The 23,339-nt window shown below is 40.4% G+C and overlaps 1 protein-coding gene across 1 annotated transcript in view; it reads left to right on the top strand.

The window, feature by feature from the left end:
* LOC149175888 (poly [ADP-ribose] polymerase 2-like) overlaps positions 1-23,339 on the top strand; it is a 392,573-nt gene that overhangs the window by 54,226 nt on the left and 315,008 nt on the right. The window contains exon 5 of the mRNA XM_089419781.1: positions 1,007-1,125. Within this exon, the coding sequence (XP_089275907.1) occupies positions 1,007-1,125 (119 nt within the window). The remainder of the gene's footprint in view (positions 1-1,006; positions 1,126-23,339) is intronic.

Here is a 23,339-nt window from a genome sequence, read left to right as displayed (position 1 = left end):
TCTTCTAGCAAGGAGCAGAGACTAGAACGTTGCATGATCTAGTGCAATGCTTTCTCTATGATAAGCAAGTATATCAAGCAATACAACATCAAAACCTCTAGCACATCATCATCCATTTCATCAACATTCCAAGGAACCAACTGAAAACCCGAGCCATCCAAAGCTTTTTGCAATGAAAATCAAACGGGTAGTCAAAAAATTCACTAGTATAGGCCTCATGCAAAATGAGGGGTAACTTACACCATATTGCAAACCCATTGGTGAAAATCACAAGGGAAACCTCATGCTATATGAGGTTAACACATGAATTCCTCTTTTGTTTCCGGAGTTCAAGCAATTTTTTTTTTTTGTCTACCCCAGATCTCACATATTTTCTGCAATTGTCATTCAAATCTTTATGGTCTATTTGTTGTCATCTTTGTGTTGGAAATAACCTCCATTAGCATATCTATTTTTATGGGCATCATAAGGTGAATGGATTTTGTTTCTAGACTTCTATGCAATTTATTTTATTCTCTTACTTTTGTTAGCTTTTTCACTGGCTAAGTATGTGTTTAAAAACCGGATCCTTACTGGTTTGGCCTGTTATACATGTTTCCTCTTTTTGTTTCTGTTGTTAAAAACAGATCCTTACTGGTTTGGCCTGTTACACATGTATTCCTCTTTTTGTTTCTGTTGTTAAAAAACAGATCCTTACTGGTTTGACTTGTTTTCAGATTTATACATGATTTATTTTGTTTCTATACCCACCTGTCACCTTTTTTCCACAGTTCTCACTCAATGCTTTAATTATTGCCATCCTTGTGTTGGAAATAATGTTCCTTAACATATCTGGTTTTATGGGTCTCCATTTGAATAATTCTTGATTGCATTCTCTTAAATCTTGAAGTTGTATTTCACATGACAATGTTGTAAAATATTTTGTTCACATATTGTTACTATATAACACATTCTTTTGATGCTCAGCTTGAATGGAATGCTAATTTGCACTCATACATGATTGCAGATGGGGGAACTGGCAAAAGTTCAGAGGAAAAGACTGTTCTTGCGACTAAGAAAGGCAGTGCGGTCTTAGACATGTGGCTTCCAGACGAAATAAAGTCACATTATCATGTTTTACATATAGTAAGCAAACTATTTTTATATATTTTTTTGTTGGTGGGTGACAAATTTTTGAGAGAGGCAATCAATAATAAAAAGTAACCTTATTTGAAGCATTATGGATGGCATCGTGAGTAAACCTATCTGTGTAGCCCAATGCACCTTGTTATTGATTAGAAATGCATTTAGGCTACAAGGTCCCAACAATGGGTGCAACCCTAAAGGTAACTAAAGAGGGCTATCATTGTCACCACAATAGCACCTCTTCTCGCTTAAGGCTGATAGTCATTCGATACAATGGGGTATCCCTAGGGTTAGAACTTAGAATTACTAAAGCTTATACAGAGAGGCTTAGATTTAGATGAAGAATTGCTTTGGTGAAAAATAAAATTTTTATTGGTTTATTGATTTATATTTTAAGGTGGTTTGGAGTGTCACAATGATATCTAGCACCTACAAAAGTTTAAATTCCCGATCACCAAGGTGTTAGTTCTGTGCAACTTAGGAAGGCCACCAACTGTCACCTCAATAGCTCTTCCTCCCTCTTTTGGTTGGCTCTTCTCCAACTCAAGGTTGGCCTTCTAAGGATAGGATTATGAAGGCTATGGAATGGGGGCTCAAGGTGAAAAATGAAGAGTGAGCCTTCATAAAACAAAGTGGCTGTAGTAATGGAAATGGAAAAGGGGTTATGGAAAGGAAATGAAAGGGAAATGAGGGCAACAAGGAAATGGGATGATGTAAGACTAGTGCCTATCGATCTAAAAGCTAAGGGAGTCATGAAGCATTAAATGAATGAAAGAACTAGTATGTCACAATCAACTACTTTGAGTTAGGCTATATGTTTGAAAAGGGTTAGTTTACCACATTCAACCTCTTAGATGCAAGAAATTATTTGATCCATTCATCACTTGGGTGTGTATTTAAGATAAAAGGATTTGTTTTGATGCAATTTATCTGGAAATGTTTGTTGAAAATAAGCTATAGAATCAAGTTTTGGAGGGATAAGGGTGCCACTCATCAGTACAAATGTATAGTAGCTGTTTCATAGTTGGAATGTTCTTCCAAATCTGCAATTTAGTATGATAGAAAAATGGAAGGCAAGTGTAGAAATAAAACAACAAATAAACAAAAGGTAGAATGTCCTCACATTGATTATTCCAAAATGAATATTGAGTTTATTATTGAGCCTTTAGATAAGTATGATAACAAGAAGATTCTATAACATATAAACAACAATTGAAAGCATAACATAACTATACAACAAAGTAGATCAATACCTTAATGCTTCATCGATCTTCAAAGGTTTAATACATTGAAGAAGCTCGATATCATCTCCAAGGTCCTACAATTTCCTTTATTTCTTTCATTTCTTCACAATCCTCTAATTGCCAAATCCCAAGGCAGCAACTTGCATTGATGAATGTGCAAGATGAAGTGGTCGAATGTTGAAGTAGTAAGGGGGAAACTTTCAACATCCAGGGAGATAATGTCGAATTATGGTCTTGACCAGGCCAAAACTCCAAGAAATGAATGCATATGCACCTCCAAGAATAGAAAGAAATATCTCCATAGGTTCTTCCTTGAAGGGTTTGCCCAAATATAGTAAGACCAAGTAGATGCATGCAATGTGCCACCTTCCCCTTTCAAATGCGAAAAGGAAGCCATTGAACTAGGGTGCCCAAGCTATTAGTCTTTATTTGGATAAATTAGATTAATTTAACCACTGAACAATTAAATCAAGTTCAACATGTGTGCCCAAAGGTGATTGCTCAAATATGACCATAGTCACCCTCCAATTAGTCACTGATAGATTAAATTACCATGAACATTTGTGTTGATGAACCTCCTTTTGTCACCTTTTTGCTACAAGAACATCCCCATTTTGCCTCCAATATGAACTTATTTCACCTCCTTTTACTGTACACAAGACTCACTTTCCTACCCTTGTCATAATTTTGCTCAACGGTATACATAACTATCATATTGTCTTATTTTCTTTTATAGCTAAATATTAAGGTGTATTATGTGAGATTACTTGTATTGTTGTATATAACATGTTGTGGCTACATAAAACTTTGCTAACCAAAATATCATAAAAATGATTGTTGAGTTTTTTATGACTTTCTAATAAGATAATTACTTCCAATGATTTCTTTATTAATTCATTTTGTGTCACAGACATCATTAAACAATTATACATAGAAAATATCAACAGTAAAACAATAATGACAGTAGGATCATGAAGAGAACCAAACACAAGAGACAAAAAGTTTACCCTGGGAAAACCTAAACTAGGGAAAAACCCAATAACCTTTTCTTAGAGAAATCATCTAATTCAACAACAGGTACAATCTGAGTTTCATAAGAGAACTTGGGAACTTCTAGGTCTTGATCAACCCTTCTTCGAGGAACAAACTTCTAGGGCTTGACTTGCTCTCCTTCCATGAAAAGCATTCTTTTTCCAGGGTCTTGGCCCCGAGGTTACAAATCATCTTCTAGGGCTTCAACGCTCTTTCTTTAATATAGTAGAAAACCTAGAATTTTGGTAGCATGAACTTCAACCTCTTTGAAACATGAAGAAACATAGATCTTAGGCCATAGAACAAAGTTTCGATCCTTCTAGGGCTTTTTCCATACCACAAAGGATAAACAAAGTCTCAGTTTCAACCTAGAAATCTTCTTCCTTGCATATGTGAATAGACAACAATTTCTCCTCTTTGCATGTGAATTAGCCCAGAAAATCTCCTTCGCATGGGTGAACAGAGCAAAAGATGATTCGAATTGATGCCTTGAGGAGGAATACGAGTAACCTTTATATAGCCATCTCATGGGCCTGAATAGGTGTCTTTTGGGGCTGGTTGACTTGTACTTCTTGGAGGGCCGACTTGACTTTTGAAGACAATTTAAATTCAAAATATCTTCTTTTATATTTCTTTTATGCGCTGACTTGGAGTAGTTGGGAATACTAACTGCAACTACCCCAAAATTGAACACTCCCTCTTAGCTAGGGAGGTATTCACTTTTTCTTCAAATGTATCTCATTGTTGAAAAATTTCCCCATCCCAAGAAAAAGGTTGAAAGAGTTTGCTATGTTGATGAATCCATCCACCTCATGTTCTATTACATAATCATGGGGAAAGCATCCTGCATCACCATCATGCAAAGGAATCTGGTCACTCATTAGGCATATCCCCTTTGCAAATGGATCTAGTCATCGACAAGCCAATTACTATTTGGCTGGTTAAGCACCCCCTGACACTAAGACTAGTCCTTGTTTCACCAATCCACCAAGTCGTCACTTGGAATCAGGAACCCCTTGACACATGGTGAAACCCTGGACCCATTTACCATTCCCACATGTCGTCACATGCTACTGAATGTAAAATCACTTGCCTGTTGCTATAAGCCCTTACTCAACCTACTAGCCAAGTAACTCTTGGCAATATGGTCAGGTAACCCCTGACCGAGGGAGCACTCCGGGCCTTGATGCTGACTGGGCCAATCTCCCTAGCCACATTACATGGCCCCCGGTCATTACCCATGACCTGTCAATATCTTGACCTAGGGAGAATCTCCACCCCTTGATGCTACAACATCAACACTCCTTTTAACCAAGGGAAGCATTCTCAACCACTCCAAGCTTGTCCTTGAAGTATTTAAACTTCACCCTGGGACAAAGTCTTTGTGAGAATCTCAGCATCCTACTTGACTATAGAAATGTATCGGAGCCTCATTGCTCCATTATGTACCATGTCCCGGATGTGGTGGTACCATGATCTCAATGTGCTTTGACCTGTCATCACAGTCGTCTCCTACACCTGATCAAACAATCCTAAGAGTAGCTTTTGAAACCACACTGCTTTACAACTTTCCAAACTAGCTGCAATATACACAGCCTATGCAGTCCTGAGTGCAACAAATGTCTGCTTCCTGCCCAAGTAGAATCTAAAATGAATTATCATCCCGATGTACTCTTCTTGTCTTCACTCTTGCCGGTCTGAATCTATATATCCCTACAAATTTACTTCATCATTTAGACATGTACCATGACGGTACCTTAACACATATTGTGCTGCATGCCTTGGCTCAACCATAAACTGACTGGTTTCACTGGATCCATCACCACAACTACTAAAGCAAATCCTGTTGTAGCAATCCTAGATGCTCCCTCTACCACTTAGCTTCTTCAGATTAGTTACCATGGGAGTGGCCATGGACTGGCTTCCCATCATCCCAAATCATTGAAGGATCGTGATAATATGCTTCCTTGACCAAGGAAGATCTCACTCGGCTTCTGTTATACCTCTAGTTCCAAGAAGTAATGTATCAAATCTAGATTCTTCATCTCGAACTCAGGGGTCAAGTTCCTCTATTACTGAAGTAGGGCTTGACTGCTTCCTCTATCACATGAGTCCTTTTGCTCTCATAAAAAAACAAGTTATATGATAACAAGATCCACCAAGACTCATCAGATATCCATCCATTCGAGAATACCATGCCCGAAGTTTGTAAAAAGCCTTCTTTAGTCTGCAAACATGAGATTTCCTGTCATGTGCCTCAAAGCCCTGAGGTAGCTCTATGTACACTTCTTCTTCCTCAATTACTCCATTGAGGAAAGCAACCTTCACATCCACTTGATGTAATTTCCAACCCATGATAGAATCAACAACAATAATAGTTCTAACAAAAGTGTACTTGACGACTAGAGCAAATGTCTCCTCATAGTCCTCTCCCTCTTTTTGGGAGAATCCTTGAATCTCGATTTTTACTTCTTTATATTGCCATCAACCACATGTTTGATCTTGTAGATCTACTTGGAGGTCATTAATGACTTCGTCTTAAGTCTCAACATCATTCTTCATGATGGCGTTCTTCAAACTTACTAGTTTTCCCACTCTTTTTGAACTAGGAGCTCTTTCGGTCATTAGGCACAATTTTGGATGTCAGTACAATTTCTTCTTCTTGAGCACAAATCACTAATTCTAGGAGAATTATCTTGCCTCAAACTTTTCTTTATTCTTCCAATGGTTCCATTTGCTACGGAGCCTTGGCAACCTTCACGATGTACTTGCAACCCTCATTAGTAGGTCATGGAAGAAACGATTATGATCCAACAAAAGAAACAAAGACAGAGGCTAACGAATAGTAAAACAATAATAATCAAAGAAAGAGAGATATAAAGTGCCTATCTTTTGATCAAAGTATATAAGGAATCTCCCTCTCCATCCTTGCCTTCTACAAACTCATCATCTTCAACATCCACTATTAGCATGTTGATTTCCTTTCCTGCCTTGCATGAGCTATGGAAACATCAATCTTGGTCTAGCTCTAGGGTTTTATCCACAAATCCTAGGGCTTTCTCATCCAAGACTTCTAGTCTTCTGGGGTTTATAAACCTTAAGACACCCTTTGTCAATTCGACAAATTGTCATTTGAAAATCAGCTTGCTATAGTCATGGAACCAAGGATTTTATATGGAATGCCATCATATCATCTTGAATCTTTGACCACTTGTGAAACTCATTACTAGAAACCTTCCTTAGCTCCCTCTGGCTCTGAGTATCTTTCAATCTATACAAGGTATGAGCAACACTTTTGATTTGGTTTCTTGCTAAACAAATTTCATATTCAACTGGGCTTGAATCAAGGATGTTCCATCTATCTTGCAAATTTCCAGATGTTGTCTCGCTGGCCTTCCTCAATCTTGAGGTATCTCAAACTTGTTTTATGAGCTTTTGAGCAAAAGGTTCATACTTCACACTATCCTTCAACTTTATCACATCTTGCTTTAAGTCTTTTGACAAAAGCTACTTCCTGCTTCAACTCTTAAAAAAGAAGAAGGTTTGCTTCACAACATGCAGATAGGTACAAAGGGTTTGCTTCAAAAAAAAAGTATCAAATTTTGCTTTGAAGATGGGCATTGTTACCTACCACTTGTGGGTAGTATATATGGGATAATTTTTTTCTCCTAGATGGTCCTCAGCTGACAACTAGCAGCCCCTTGTAACCCTCAAATAGCTCAATGTGCCATTTTCTTCGCCACTTGAGCTAGACATGTGGTCCCTCGCCCATCTATTATGAATGCATGTTTGAAGGTGGGCCATCCGACCCCAAAGGTATGACTTTTCATTGGTATAGTTGAGTAGTTTTTCTTACTTGTCATGGGCACTTTTGGGCATGAATTGGTGGGGGGATTTGGCGGAAAGAGTGGGTTAGGTTTGTATTCTTGTCTCTATTGCCTGATTTCGTCGTTACCCTTGTATCCTAGTCCCGTGGGATCTCCTTTACTGGCCATCAACTTTAGGGTTGGCACTACATGAAAAATCTCGATTTTGGTTCCGTGGTCCCGCCTCCTGATACCACCTACATTACTCCCTCTCCACTTATTTGAGCCCCATTCATCTCTTTTCCCATCCAAGTCCACATGTGTCCACTGGGTCCACATAGGGTTAGCCTCCCCCTCCCCTTGTCCACACCTTGGGTAGGGCCTGGAACGATGCCCCAGAGGTTGAAGCTTGATGCAACTAACAAGAAAGTAAAAAACATAAATTAGTCACTATCAACAGGAAATGTACCACAAAATGCAAAAGATGGTCGGGACACACAAATTTAGCATGTGGGCAAAAGCCGAACATGAGCTCTACTCCTTATCCATGGCCATCACCCTGGTTCCTATGGGCCCTAGATGAGCCCCCTCCATCATTAGGGAACCCATGATTGTCCCAACCCCTGGTGGGTGATGAACTGCCCCACCTCAAGGGGGTATCCACTGTTACATATTATACATCGTGCTCTCCATCCCCTGGAGCCCTAAGCAGTTATAAATAAAAAATCAATTAAAGGCAAAAGGCATGTGAAGATGGGTGGAAAAACAAAGGCCGGGGTAACTCATGTACCACGATTTTCTCCCTCCTACACTCATATACTCAGGTGTGGGCTTCCCTTGTTATATCTACCCAATGTACCTTGACATGTGGTTTGGATGTTTCCCTTGATCCCCACTCCATTCCATCATCACATCATTTGCCACCTACCTCTTAAAGGATGTACTATGGACATGCCACCCCCTTTAGAGGTTGAAACCACCTAATAGGGTCCTTGGTTAACCCCCTTTTGAGCTTAGAGACACTTGTACTCGCCAAAGTCCACTATAGAAGGGCATGCCACCATGAAGTGATCCATTGATCCCATAACTTGTAAGCATTATTACTTGATTATTCTAATGATTTGTTGTATTGGAGGGCAAGGGGACGCATTGGATCTTATGCAGGATTGCAAGTGGGTCTTCATTTAGGGCTTGGTCTTCCTTTACGGGGTCCTAGTCCTCTAGAGGGCCACATTGGCACTTGTAGGGTGAGTGTTGAGAGCCATGGGCCTCCACCATAGCAGATATCACTTCATGGATCCCCAACAATGTTCATTGATTGCTTGCGTTCCACCTTTGGATGAGGATGATGTACCTGGTCCACCATGCCCAACCGACTCCAGAGTTGCACCATACACTTGGCAGATGCTCCAGAATATCTCCCGCTGCAGATGGATGGTTTATGCCATCACTCCAGCCATTACAAATGGTCTACAGACAAATTTGATCCATTTGGAGACCCATGAGGATGTCTTTGTGCCCCCACACCCACTTGGGAGCACCACAGGTTCTTGATTGGATTAGAAGGGGCCACCCACTTGTCCACTATGTTTGGGGTCGTTCTCTTCATTATGGCACCCCTTGGACTTCATAAGGCATTCTTAAAGGCACAACGACTAACTTTGATGATCATTTGACTCTCTCGAGAGGCTTATTCATGTATGAGACCTACCAAACTAGATAAAGCACAAGTTGGAGATGGTTCATGCTCCAAGGAAGAAAACATTCCTACTGGCGGAAGAGGTGAAGAGATAGCTCACATGTCCTCCATGGCAAATTGCTTAGATCACAATTCAGAAGTTAGAAGAAGTATGTTGAATTCTGGTACTATTGATAAGGTGACTGCATTCATTGACAGGACCATCATGGGAAACAACCTTGTCAAGCCAGATGGTGAAATACTTGTTCCTTGTCAAGCAGATCCAGTTATTGCAAGCCTTGAAAGTGAAGGAGAAGGGGAGCATTCTAATTCTAATCAATCTGAAATGACCACATTGCAATCATTTGAAAATTCCAATTTCCCTACAAGTAGCTAAAATACTCACACTTCCTATGACAGCTGCAATAATCACACTTCCACAGGGAATACAAATGAAAGAGAAAACCTAGTACCTGGCTATGACTCTGAGATGGAGGAGGACCCCTCAACAAATGAACATGAAGATGAAACCAACACTAAATTAAATACAAAATCCTCTCGAAGTCCCGCAACCTTGATGGTAAATTTCAAAAGAGCGATGTATGGAAGGTAAGATAAAGAGTCAGCTCTGTCAAATGAGAACGGAATGGTGTTAATCTACTCAAGGGTATTCATGCTCCGGTGGTCAGAAAGAGCAAGTTGGTAGTGGTTGACTTGGTAGGTTCAGAGCAGATAGACAAATCAGGAAGTGAAGGGCATGCATTAGAGGAAGCCAAATCCACCAATTTATTTTTAAGTGCTCTAGGAAAGTGCATTAATGCTCTTGCAGAGAACAATTCACATGTACCTATTCGAGATTCAAAGCTAACAAGATTGCTTCATGATTCATTTGGAGGAACTGTAAGGAATTCATTGGTTAAGACAGTTGGGCCTTCATCACATCATCGAGGAGGGATAGAAAGTACCATAAGTTTTGGACAAAGGGAAATGAAAGTGCAGAACATGGTAAAGTTCAAGGAGGAATTCGATTACAAAAGCCTCTGTAGAAGATATGAGATATAGATTGATAAGTTGATTGCTAAGAATGAAAGGAATGCTAAGGCTTTGTATAATGTTGAAGGAGAGCGGGATAGGATGGTAAGAAAAGCACAAGATTGTGCCATCGAGGCGCAAAATAAACTTTCTAGTGCATTAGAGATAATGACCGCAGAAAAATCAAGTTGTCAGAAAGAGGACATTGATGCATTGTAGGAGCTTGAAGATCGAGAGTTAACTCGACAACCAACGACAACGACCAGGAAATGCCTTGCCATCACGAAAATTCATGCAGGCAGTGTCAAGTCATTGTGCTCATTGTTCCGAAAGAAGGCTACTGATCGTGCCATTGTTCCAACAACACTTGGAAGTCCGTAGATCATACACTTTTCCGACACGATGAGGAAGTCAACACATGCTCACGTCGTTAAAGAAAAAGTGCCACACACCCTCATCATTTCCTTCATACCTTCGGTTGTATCCATGACATTTCTGTCCCTGCACCCACGACCATGCTGCCATTCAACCATCGTTGTGCTGACACGAAACCCTGCTCGCTCCGACTGTTGTCCGACATTCATCGTTGCCCGTCCATCTGTTAATTAACATGATCCTGTCTACGCCCAAGCGTTATGTCTCCACACACCACCGTTATGTCTCCACACTCCACTGTGACACTCCATGACGGCTCACCGTTAGTCAAACTATTACATAATTTAATTAGTAAACAATTAATTTAATTACATTATAAACAAAATAAACATAATTTATTTAATTAAAATTATTTAATTAATAATGGTTTGTAGATTTTTGTGGTGTGGTTTTTGAGATTCTAGATTCGGATATTCCATAGTCTTCATTTTATGTTGTCTACGTTTCGAGTCTAGAACAAGACTCATCCTCACGATTGATTCTACAAATAAGAGAAATGGGAGTTATAAATATGATCTGGTATGATCAAGTTGGGGAGCCGACCAACTCAAGATGAATGATCACTTTTTATTTAAACAAATTTTTATTTCAATTCATTTTTTATTATCTTGTTATTTAATTAATAAATTATTTATTTATAAATCTTTCTATGATACTCTATTTTATTAATTAGATTATTTAATATATATATATATATATAATTAAAAAAAATCGAAAAAATAAATAAATAATATTATAATTATTTAAAAAACCCATTAAAAAAATCAGTATTTAAAAAAAAATTAAGTATTACTAAATAAGAACATTATATATATATATATATATAAAATATAAAAAATATTTAAAAGAAAGAAATAATTATATATATATATATATATATCTATATATATCGATAACCTGGGATGTGACTTTCGATGAAGATGTTGCCCTTGGAAAAGCAAGGGACATTCCTCCTCCTCTTACTGAGAAGAAGGATGATGGCATGGACCTACTAGAAAGTCCTTCTGTGCTTGAACCGGAGAAAGATGTTGCCGATGATCATATGGAACCTATGGACCCCTTGGATCCTCCTCCAAGTGATCCCCTTGCCAGCAAGAAACCACTTGGCTTCGTGATACATTACAAGATGCTGAAAGACATGCCGTTGTTAGAGGAACCTCTAGAGAAAGCAAGAAGCCATGCCGATACCAGGGATATGTGGTAGCTATGAGCACCATCATATTGGTCGAACGTCCCACGTTTGAAGAAGCAGTGAAAGAACAAGCTTGGAAGGAGGCTGTGGCTAAAGAATATGAACCTATTATGAAGTATGATATGTGGGATGTTGTTCCGAGACCCAAAGGGAAGTCTGTCGTGACTTCAAAATGGCTCTATAATATTAAACATGGAGCTGATGGAAGTATTGAAAAATATAAGGCAAGGTTCGTGGCTAGAGGTTTCTCCTAGAAAGAGGGAGAAGACTATGATGATATATTTGCACTTGTTGCTTGTTACACTGCTATTCGATTGATTGTTGCCTTTGCTGCTAGTCAACGATGGACACTTCACCAGATGGATGTGAAGACTGCATTTTTTCATGGCATACTACAAGAAGAAGTATATGTTGAGCAACCACTGGGCTTTGAAGTACATGACAAGAAGACTCATGTTTGCAGGTTGAAGAAGGCACTTTATGGTTTGAAGTAAGCCCCAGATCTTGGTATGCCCATATTAATAACTACCTAGTGAAGCTTGGATTCACAAGAAGTAATGTTGACCTAAACCTCTACTTCAAAGTGGTCCAAGGTATGCCTCTTATTTTGGTTTTATATGTTGATGATTTATTCTTGACAGGTAGTGAGCCTCTGATGCTCGAGTGTAAGAGGGAGCTAGCCTTTGAGTTTGAAATGAAAGATCTTGGTTTGATGCATTATTTCTTAGGATTAGAAGTGTGGCAAAAGCCTAGAGAGATTTTTCCTTTCTTAAGGAAAATATGTTGTGAAGTTGTTGGAAAGATTTGGAATGGTAGAATGCAAGTCTATGGCCACATCGATGGAGATGAACTTCAAGAAGTTATGTGGAGATGCTGTTGGACTTGATTTGGCGAATCCCTTTGAGTATCGATTGTTGATTGGAGCATTGATGTTCCTTGTGAACACCTGTCCAAACATATGTTTTGTAGTTAACACTTTGAGTCAATTCATGACTGAGCCTCTTCATGCACACTGGGTTGCTACCAAGCATGTGCTGAAATATTTGCATGGGATGATTAATCTTGGTTTGAGGTGCACTTTTGGAAATGTGAGGCTACATGGATATATTGATGTTGACTGGGCTGGAAATGTTATTGACAAGAAGAGCCCATCAAGGTGTTGCTTTAGTTTGGGTTTTGCCATGATATCTTGGATGAGCAGGAAGCGAAAGTTCATAGCTTTGAGCACGGTCGAGGCATAGTATATTGTTGCTAGCATGGCTAGCTACGAGGCAGTATGGTTGAGGAAGCTCTTTGGAGAGCTGCTTGAGCAGGTTCTGGGTATGATATTGATATATTGCCACAAAAAAAGAGGGATTCGATTAGCAGACAATCCCTTGTTTCATGATAAGTCCAAGCATATTGTGATCATGTATCATTATATTTGAGACATGGTGTAGAGAGGAGCTGTGAGACTCCATCATATTTCGACTAACGATCAGATAGTAGACATACTCACCAAGGCTTTGCTGAAAGGGAAGTTCTCGGTCTTCAGAGAGAAGCTTGGATTGATGGATGTGACCCTCTCGAATAAGGGTCCCGACTGATTAAGAACACTTAGCTATGCTCTTCCCCCTTGTTTGAGCTCCCGGGGTGAGGAATTGAGCCTTAGAGCTCCTGCGGTTAAGGGAACTCTAGACAATAGGATAGGGTGTGATCCTTACCCTTGTGGTAAGTAGATCTCGCCTATTGTCACTGTAGGGCGTGTGTATGCTCCTCGTCATTTTTGACAAGTGTGTATCTCCCCCTACCATCAAGTCTGAGACTTGGCAGAGCATACCCCAGTTGGCATCTTACCCACAAGTTGGGATTGTTCCTCCCCATATGGCTAATGAGTTGAGGTGGCTTAAGATAGGGTGTGATCCTTGCCATTTATGGTAAGTCGTATCTTGCTCAAGTGATGGGATGCAGGTGTTCTACCACTTGACTCTTGAGGGTCTAGATGGGAATATCAACAGACAATAGGACAAAGTGTGATCCTTAACTCGATCTCACCTATTATCATTAGACGATAGGATAAAGTGTGATCCTTAAGTTGATCTCGCCTATTATCACAGATCAATAGGATAGAGTGATCCTTACCCTTACAATAAGTAGATCTCATCTATTGTCCTTGGATATAGGGTGGTAGCTGGAGCTCCCTTGTGATGATAATTCTTCTTCTTTAGATTCAAGAGTGTTCAAAAAATGAGCAGAGAAGAGTAGAGTTGAGTAGAGATAAGCAAATACAAGATATTACTTGGTTTAGTGATCACGATGACAAGACTTTTGAGATTCATGATGCAGTGATAAATTTCTCCCTAGCTGAGAGGGAGTGTTAATTTGACAGCGTAGGGACAAATTCCCTCCTTTAGACAACCTTCCCCATCAAAAAAGACCCCTTCTAGCCCTTGGAAGAATTTAATTTGGTCAAGGAAAAATTTAATTTTAATGTGAAACCCACAAGTACACAAAAGTACAAGTTGCGTGGGCAAGCAAATTCATCAACCTATGAAACATATAAATACATCATAAGTCACATCTCTTTGGAGCATCACATCGCACATCTCTTCTTCTCTTGGAGGTTTGACTACTTCTGAAAATTGCAAGTTCTTTTCACACGTGCGAAGAGGAGAGAGAGTCTTTCTGATTGGGCCAAATTCTGCTTTTGTTTTGGGATTTTGACCAGCCTTTGACTGGCGTTGACCCTGCTCATTTTGACTGGATTTGGATTGCTAAAGTCAAACGTTGTTTGACCAACGTTGATCACAGATCAGTAACTAGGGTTTTAACAAGTCAAAGTTTGAGTTTGGCCAGATTTGGAGGGACTGTTTTTATTGATCTTTGACCAGCATTCAAGGCCACACTTTTTGACTGTTGAATGAGTTGAATTGAAGGAGTTTTTAATGTTGACGGTTGACCTGCTAGGGTTGTTACACCTGTTGTTGACTTTGACCATAATTGCAGATTTGACTTGTTGAGCAGATTTGACTTTTGGCTCATCTCGTGGATGTTAATTAGTGAATTGTTGGATAAGGTTTGAATTTTACTCTTTATTGTTGAATTGGAACATTGTAATCTCTTTGCTGAACATTTGATGAAAATCTAATTGAAGAAGAATTTGAAAGGGTTTCCCCCCTTGTGGGGTTTTCCCCTGGTCTTTGACCAAATCCTGTGTCTCTTGTTATTGTTCGTGCCTGTCTTCTATTATGCATTGGATTTACTGTTCTATCTACAATTGCTCAATGTTATTGGAAGATTAAATTTATTTAAAACTGATTGCTAATTCAAGAAAGAATTGGGCTAAGTGATTGTGCTAGCATAGAATAGTGGAAAAATTAACACATGGTGGGTGGATGCACATTATTGTTGTGATCATTATTAGCAATCTCAGATAAACCAATCTGGCTAGATGATACAATTGACCTCATTGTATGGTTTGGTTGTGCATGACCTCCATCACTCAAAACTCCTTCAGAAGTCGCCCCCAATGAATTTGAATTTCTACACTTTGTATTTGATGATCTTCCCCTTTTTTTCTGCTAGTTCTCACAATTATGGCCTCAGCTAGAATTCGTGCTTTGTTCTTTGACAACCTTATTGACATTGTTTCTTGAGATCCATTCCTTAAGCCATCTAATTCAACCAAAGATGCGCAACTACAGGTAGGATGATTCAACTTATCTCCCAGTTCGCGCTCACATCTTTTACCACCAATGTTCTCTGTTGAATATGTAGGTTGCATATCATGAGGGGAAGACCTCCCAATAACCTGTCTGTCCAAATTCACCATCTTTGAAGGAGTTGACATCTGATGTGGGTAAAGACATTTGAACCATTTTATTGCAGATATCAAAATCCTTTTATGGACTACTAGAGCCTTTGTCAACCAAATTTTGACATTTATGGCTGCTCGTTGCCACTTGTCTGCTTCTTGTATAGCCATGACCATGCCCTTGCCTTTGCTTCAATTGTGTCATTTTTGTTAAAATTTTCTAATCTTGAAAGGTCATTCTAATCCATTTTTCCAACCTGTTAATATTTTCTGCTTGCTGCTCTTCCATCTTCCTCAAAATCTTTGCTTGCTGCTTTTCCAACTTTCTCCAAGACTTTGCATACCTTTGTCAAAAATTTGCTTCTGGTGTTTCCATTTTTAATTACCATCTAGGCTGACAGGATTTCTACTTTGATACCACTGTAGCGATCTAGGGTAATTTTTCCCTAGGATTTCTAGGATACTAGAGGTTTAATAGAATTTCTCCTTCCAAACTAGGGTTGCACGGGAGCCCCCCCCCCTCAAATTCGCTCCCGGAGTGCGCTCCGCTCGAGAGTGGATAGGGAGTGACCTTGGGAGTGTGCTCTCTAAAAAAATTTGTGCTCCTTGGTTTTTAGGGAGGGAATGAGGGAGCGGTTGAGAGCGTTCGCTCCCTGACCGCTCTCTTTCACTCTCGAAGCGAAATTTTTAAGGCGAGAGCGGTCGGGGAGTAAACGCTCTCGATCGCTCCTTCCTTAAAAATATCACTCCTGTCGGCGAAAAAGGCGCGCGACAGACATGCGGCGGACGAGCGAGGAAGGGGAGGGAAAAATAAGATAAAAGGTCCTCCTCCCCTCCCATTATTCGCCATTTGCATAGTGAGAGAGCAAGAGAGGGCTTTTGAAATTGGAGCTTGAGTTGAGGAGGGAGATTGAGAGTATTGCTTGGGAGCTTGAGGAGCTTGCAAGGGAGATTGGAGCTTGGGATTGAAGGTCAAAGAGGTAGCATCTAGACTCTAATCTAGCATTCGTGTTTTTTATATGTTCATTGCCAAATGAAAATGTTCTCGTCTCTTTCGCATTCCCATTCCTCCATTTTATTGCAGGCTCAAAACTTCAAACATCATGGCTATATGGCTTGGCATTCTCTTGTTGTTGGTTCCTTTTTTTGTTATTATGGTGTTGGAGAGTAGAAGGAGGGTTGATCATGAGGAAGAGGACGAAGAAGTGGTTTTTAGTGGATTTGATGAAAACCTTGTAGAGGAGGAGTACCTTGGTGAGGAGGAAGAGGAGAGTGGAGATGATGAGGGCAAAAAATTAAACCAGACCAAACCCCATTGTGGAAATATGTTTCTAGGTCTGAAGCAGGTAAAGGGGGTGGAACCACTAAATTTACATGCCTCCATTGCAAAAACACTTGCATAGGTTCATACACCCGTGGCAGAAGGCACCTTTGTGGGGAAAGGCCATGGGATGGAGATAAACAAATAAGAATCATAACTTGTTTAAGTGTGTCAACACCACAAAGAGCCAAATACATAAGGGAAGAGGAGGAAGCCAAATACAAATCTAAAAGATCAAAGGGCGTCTTTGAACATGATAGCCCACAATCACATGCACAAAGAACTCCATCATCATCCTTCGATGGCAATGGATATGGAGGCACAGGAACAAACATCCCTTTAAGGCATAGAACCATATAATATTTCCTTGACGAAGGGTGTAGGAATGATGTGGATTCAAAAATTTACCTGTTTCTCTATGCATGTGGGATATCTTTGCTCACCTTATTGGAATGAAACAGTTTCTGCCATTAATGATGCCCCCAAAGGATACAAGAGCCTTGGATATGACAAGGCTAGAACCGTGGGACTTGATCATGAAAAAGCAAAAAATAACACATTCTTTGGGTAAAATGACAAATTCTTGGAATGAGCATGGGGTATCCATTGTATTTGATGGATGGACAAATGTAAAAGGCAAGCCATTGATAAATGTTCTTGTTGTGTCTAATAATGGTGCAATATTCCTTTCAGCATATGATTACTTAGAAAAGTTCAAGACCGCCATCAACATTGCAGAACCATTACTTCAAACAATTGAACGTATTGGGCCATACAATGTCATCCAAGTCATCACTGATAATGCTTCTAATTGTAAGGCAATGGGAGCAATTATTGAGGATAGATACCCCAACATATTTTGGTCTGGGTGTTTGGTTCACATAAAGAACCTTTTGGTGCATGCTATTATTAAAAACAGACGACTTCAATACAAATGGATTGGTGATTTGTACAAGAGAGGCAAGAGAATGATAAAATTTATTACTAATTAGAGCAATACCCATGGGCTTATCCGTAGTCACTCAAGTTTGGAGTTGTTGAAGATCGCGAAGACTAGATTTGCTAGCTATTACCTCACCTTCAGGCGCCTTTTGAAGGTAAGAGAGTCATTGGCTAGCATGGTATAAAGTCAACACTGACAGGTATTAAAGGACAAGGCTCCAACCACAATTGACAGGGAAGGTTTTGAACAGGTTGTTCCCTGCCATAGTTAGATTTGTATTCCAGTTGATTCACGTCAAGAACATGAAATCATTATCAAATAAATTTTGGAACAATCACATCGTTGTTTATGAAATCACTTCATAAATTTCGTAAGACCACATGACCCACGAATTATGCTGGAATTGACTGACTGCGGAAACACTTATAGTAATAACATTGATTCTGTTGAGACCCACAAATTTTTCAGCAAGTGATGAACCGCCCTGTTGCAGAAGATTTCCTCATTGAGTGCAATGGATTCGAGCCTCTTCTCAATCCTGTAGATTCGACTGTTGGGAGTAGCTCAATTGACTTAACTACACATGCAGTTCTGACTTATAGCCACTTATTAATCTCTAGGTGGCTGTAGGTACCCTAAGTTCCTAGTCACGGGTTGCTGCTTACAATGCAAACCGAATCTTGTTTGTCCCAAATTCTTTTGTTTTGCGGTTGCTATCGTAACCCTAGAGGGCTGATACTAGGTCACAATTTTCCAAGGAATGAGGCGCAGACAATCGATGTTCTTGACGTGCTCGTGTTGTTTTTAATTCAACCTTGGGTTGTTCTCGAACAAATCAATTATCAATGTAACTCAGTTAATCACTGTCCTTACGTGCCCTCTCTTTCGTAAGTAAAAATATGTTTGCAGTCAGCACTAATTCAGACGACAAGATTGGTGTCACAATATGTCTTCTTGTCTTAATTGTCCGCAGACCGAAACCTTGATTAGACCAAATAATCCCTGGAAATACTGTAGTGTGGGGAAAACCAATTTTGTAGACGGTGGTCTATATTATTTCTTTAACAAATCAAGGATTACATAAACTGCTTGACTCTTATTGGAAAAGCTTCGACAATTTTTCCCTTCACTATAATTGACCAAATGAAACTAGGAAATTAAGAATCTCCCTTTGTAAATTAAGTCGGCCTCTCTTAGGCTATTCACACCTCCTCCAACAAATTGTGTTGGTAGATTGGAAAATATGAACTGGCCTCCTAGAAACTAGCATTGCCATCGAGACCAAAATCTCGTGAGTAACACTGCCTCCAACAACTTGACTAACCAACTTGCACTGCCTTTGGGAAATCATTACGACAATTGGCAACAAAAATGAGCCTCTGCTAATTCGCATTGGATAATCCGACTACTCACATTGCCCAATTCGGCCTTCCTCCTACAGAATTATTCAACCTCCTTGCCCTCGGAAAACTGGGATCATCGTGACAAATTTCTCAGGAAATTCTCTCCTCAATTTCTCCTGCTAAAAACATCGCTGCTAGTGTCTCCCACGCTATCATTACACCCTCGCTATCACTATAAATTTGAAGTTTGAATGATCTGCAAAGGCCCCATCAATCTCCTTTTATTGCCCCTCATTGACGAATGAACAATCATGATCTAACTCCAATCTATGGCTAAGATCAATTTGACTTTCTCAAATCACTTTTGTAGAAGTCACTAGAGCAAAATCGATTTGTCTTAGTTAACGTTGATTAATTAACCTATTTCCCTAAGTTATATTTGGTTAATTATATCTAATTAAGACATTTCACTTAGAAACTTTTTCTAGGTATTAGAGATAATTAATCCACCTATGTTCCTAGCTTCATAGTCACCATTTGAGACTAGAACACCTGTCTGAGCTACAAAAACTAACAATAAAAATCTACTTATCACTTAAACAAAATCTCAATTTGACATTTTAAGCTTTTTCTATCATATTTTAATGCTTAGAAGGTGATGATATTGATGATGAGGATCCAAATATAGACAATGTTTTTGATGATATGTAGGTATTTGTTGATGTTTTTTTTGGATGCTAGAGGCTACCTAGAGCTTTTTTGTTGATGTATTTTTGGTTGAAAAATGTATTGCACTAAGTGCTATTTTGGTTATATGCACTTTTGCTATACAAATGAAAACTTTTGCATATTTTTGTATAAATGGTTTGGATTCATATGGATGCACATGAATATATATCTTTTTCTTCAAAATTGAATATTTTATGTATTTTTTGTTTGGATTTTTTTATAGTTCCAGTTTGGTTTTGACATGTTCTTGCTTTGCGGGGTTGATTGGTTTTGTTCCAATAACATTGGTACATATGACTAGCATCTACCATTGAATTTGGCAGTCCCTTGCATTAACAAAAAAAATATTTTTTTTGGAGTACAAAGATACTATTCTTTGAAGTTGTGATGATTTGAATCTTATGATACTGAAGTACTATGAGTTCTAGACACATGCTTCAAAGAATGATTGTTCCATTCCACTTACACCATGGATTGCTCCTCTCATGTAAGTGCTCCATTCACTTCTAAAGGTTTCTACATGCTTTGTTTCTTTTGATTGCTTGTGGTTAACGTTGTCATGTGTTTGTAAATGTAAGCTTAGTAAAAACCACATTGGCATATCCCTTGTTGATGATGTTCGAAAATATGGAGACTTGATAATTATAACTTATTTTCCTTAACTTGATAATTACTTGTGATGTTCTTTTATTACTTCTTTAATTATGTTCATCAAGCAATTACCAAAAACAGGAGGATCACAAAGAGACAAAGTACACCCCATATAAGCTCCAAGCCAGGGCAAAACCCCTGTAAGGGTAAAACCCAGAAAATGCTTCTCTTCTGCTTTAGAATTTGCTTACATAAGAGACTTCCAAGACCCAAAGACCTGAGCCAACAAACCCTCCAAGTCCCAAGTTAGCCCCCAACAAGATTTGCTTCAGAACAACTTCCAGAACTTCAATACTGCAGCCTAGTGTTGGATTTTCTAAGTCTGACTGTTAGAAATCCTTCCTGTACTTTCTGATTTATTTCTTCCTACTTGTTTTGTTAATTAACAAGTTATTTACCATGTAAATACTGAAAATATATACAAGTACAGTCTCAACACATGCAGATCAACTGAAGGAAAAACAAACACACACGTGACACCATTATTTTTGGACTAATGCCCCCAGAAAAACCCAATGCAGGGAAACCGGTGCAACTATCTGAGGGTTTTATTATTAAGCAGTTTCAAAATACAATCTGGGTGCTAGAAATGGCTCACCCAACAGAGAATGCCCTCGGCAGTAGTACCTCTCAGTGGGAGACATATCTCAGCCTCAGTTTGCCCCACGAAATCTCCCAGCGTCAGCCTCTAGGGTCTGCGTTAGCCTCTCTGGCCCAACGTCAGCCTATCTGGCCTATTGTCAGCCTCTCAGGGCTTTGCGTCAGCCTCTAGAGCCTCTGCGTCTCCCACGCTGGCCCTCCTCAGGCTCTGCGCAACTCCTAGCTGCCTCTACATGGCATCTGGCTGCTTCTGCGTGGCCTCTGGTGGCCTCTAGTTGGCTTTGTGTCAACCCTCTCCCGTCTTCTGCGTGGCCTCTAGCTGGCTCTACGTTAACCCTCTCTCGGCTTCTGCGCTGATGCTCCCCGTACTATCTCCACCTCTCTGCTACTGCATTCATTGCCCCTCAGCTGCAACTTTGATCACTCCTTCGATTTCCTCAGCTAGCCCTTCCCCAGAAAATCAAATTCTACTCGGTGGGTTCTCCAAGTGACCCTCAAGGCTCCTCTTATACTTTTCTCGTTGACATTTCAACGGCCGAGATTAAGTCCCTAATCAATGACTAAGATTAGATTTGGCTTGATCCATGACTTTTGGACCATTCTAACTCAGTTTTATATTAATTCACATTAATATTTTATTTTCCCTAAGTTTAGACTTAGGGACTCCATTAAAAATATTAATTATTTTAATATCTCCCAAACTAGTTAGATTCTGCCCAAACCCTTTTTGGGTATTGGAGATCTCATGTGCTTTAGCCTCTCCACCAATTTTCATGGCTAGAGCACATCCGATGCTACCCCAAATCAACACTCCCTCTTAGCAAGGACTGTGCTCTAGTAATACTCCTCACTGAGCATCACCTTGATCATCCGGCATCGGTCCCTGTGCTAATGCTAGGCCTACTGCCCAACATCCTCTGCACTGCTGCATCATGTACTGCTACCCATGGCCCTACCATTGCCATTGTTGCATCTGTACAACAACTCCCTTTGCATCCGTGTTGCTGCCCATGGCCCTGCCACTGCCACTGTTGCATCTACACTGCAACCCCTCTCATCATGCTGCATCGTGCTGCCCATAGCACTGCCACTGCTAACTGCTGCACTGCAACTCAGTTACTGAGAAGTAAGTAACTGATCTCCCAACTCTGACATCTCTGTTAGGCTAGAAACACTCCCGATGTTGAAGCTCCCTCTGTCGCCGACAAGTGGTCCCTCTCTGACCTCTGCGCTGTTGCAACAACTCTGTGCATCTCGCACTGCTGCTTCACGCTGTCTTGGGATTCCTGCACTGTAGCTCCCTCTGTCTCTCCATCTGCATTCGTCTCCACTGATATCATCCAGTCCTGCTACTCCTCTTCGGGGCTCCCGTAGCAAGGTCTAATCCAAGAGGTTGGGTACCTTGAGGATCCTGCCCCTCATCGCCTGTAGTCCATCTGACTACAGCTCGATGTCTCCCCACCTCTTCTCTCGAGGTGCATGAGCACTCATGGCACAGTCATCATCTGTCTCCACTTCTTTTTCCGCCCTCGCTGACGCTGCCTTGGTCTCAGAAGCCTCTCCCTTGCTCTTCTTCCTCGAACACTGGTTCACATAGTGATCTAGTTCCCCACAGTGGAAGCATTTGACCTTGTAGAGGTCCTTCTTTCGTTTCTCCCGCTTTCACTCAGATGCTAGGGCAGCATCCTCTTCTTCCTCCTCCTTGATTCTGACCCCCTTGGTTTGCTTCCTGCCTTGGTTAGCCTTCTGATCTCTTCTTGACGATTAGCCACCCACAGTTCCTCCCGATCTGGAAGGCTCGACCTGCCTAGTATGCTCTGGACAAATACCTCCCAATCCTTTGAGATTGTGTTCAATGCGGTCCTCACCATCATCTCCTCATCCGGTGTGGCCCCTATGGAAGTTCGCTGATCCTGGATCTCCTTCAATCGACCAAGGAAGTTGTCTATCTGTTCTCCCTTCTGCATCTGGTATGACCATAGCTGATTTTCCAGTAGCATCTTCCTTTGCACGGAAGTATGTTGATACAATTTCGTCAGGGCCTCCCACATCGCATTTGCCGTGTCCTTTTCGACAATATGTGGTACTACATGGTCCTTGATCCCGTCAAGGATGATGCTCTTGGCCCTCGCCATTGCCTCTTGGTACTTTTCGTTCTCATCCGGGTCAACTGGGATCGCTATCGTGTTCAAGGCGAAGTGCTTGAGACAATTCCTGTCTAGAACGAACAAGATCCTGGCCTTCCAGACTACGAAGTTTGAGGCTCCGTCCAGTCTGTCCTGATCTCTTACCCCGTTCACTGCCATTTCGCTGCTCCTCTTTCGACTCTTCCGAGTCTCTCTACTTCCCTCCTGGAAGTTCTTGGTGTGACTCCCTCTGAGCCTCGATTTCCCTCCTGGAAACCCCTCTGCCAAT

This window comes from Pinus tabuliformis, chromosome 4_1 (assembly GCF_031772625.1).
Source record: "Pinus tabuliformis cultivar Carrire ecotype Pingquan chromosome 4_1, CPIR1, whole genome shotgun sequence".
NCBI classification, from domain to species: Eukaryota; Viridiplantae; Streptophyta; class Pinopsida; order Pinales; family Pinaceae; genus Pinus; species Pinus tabuliformis.
This window is presented reverse-complemented; position numbering and strand designations above follow the sequence as displayed.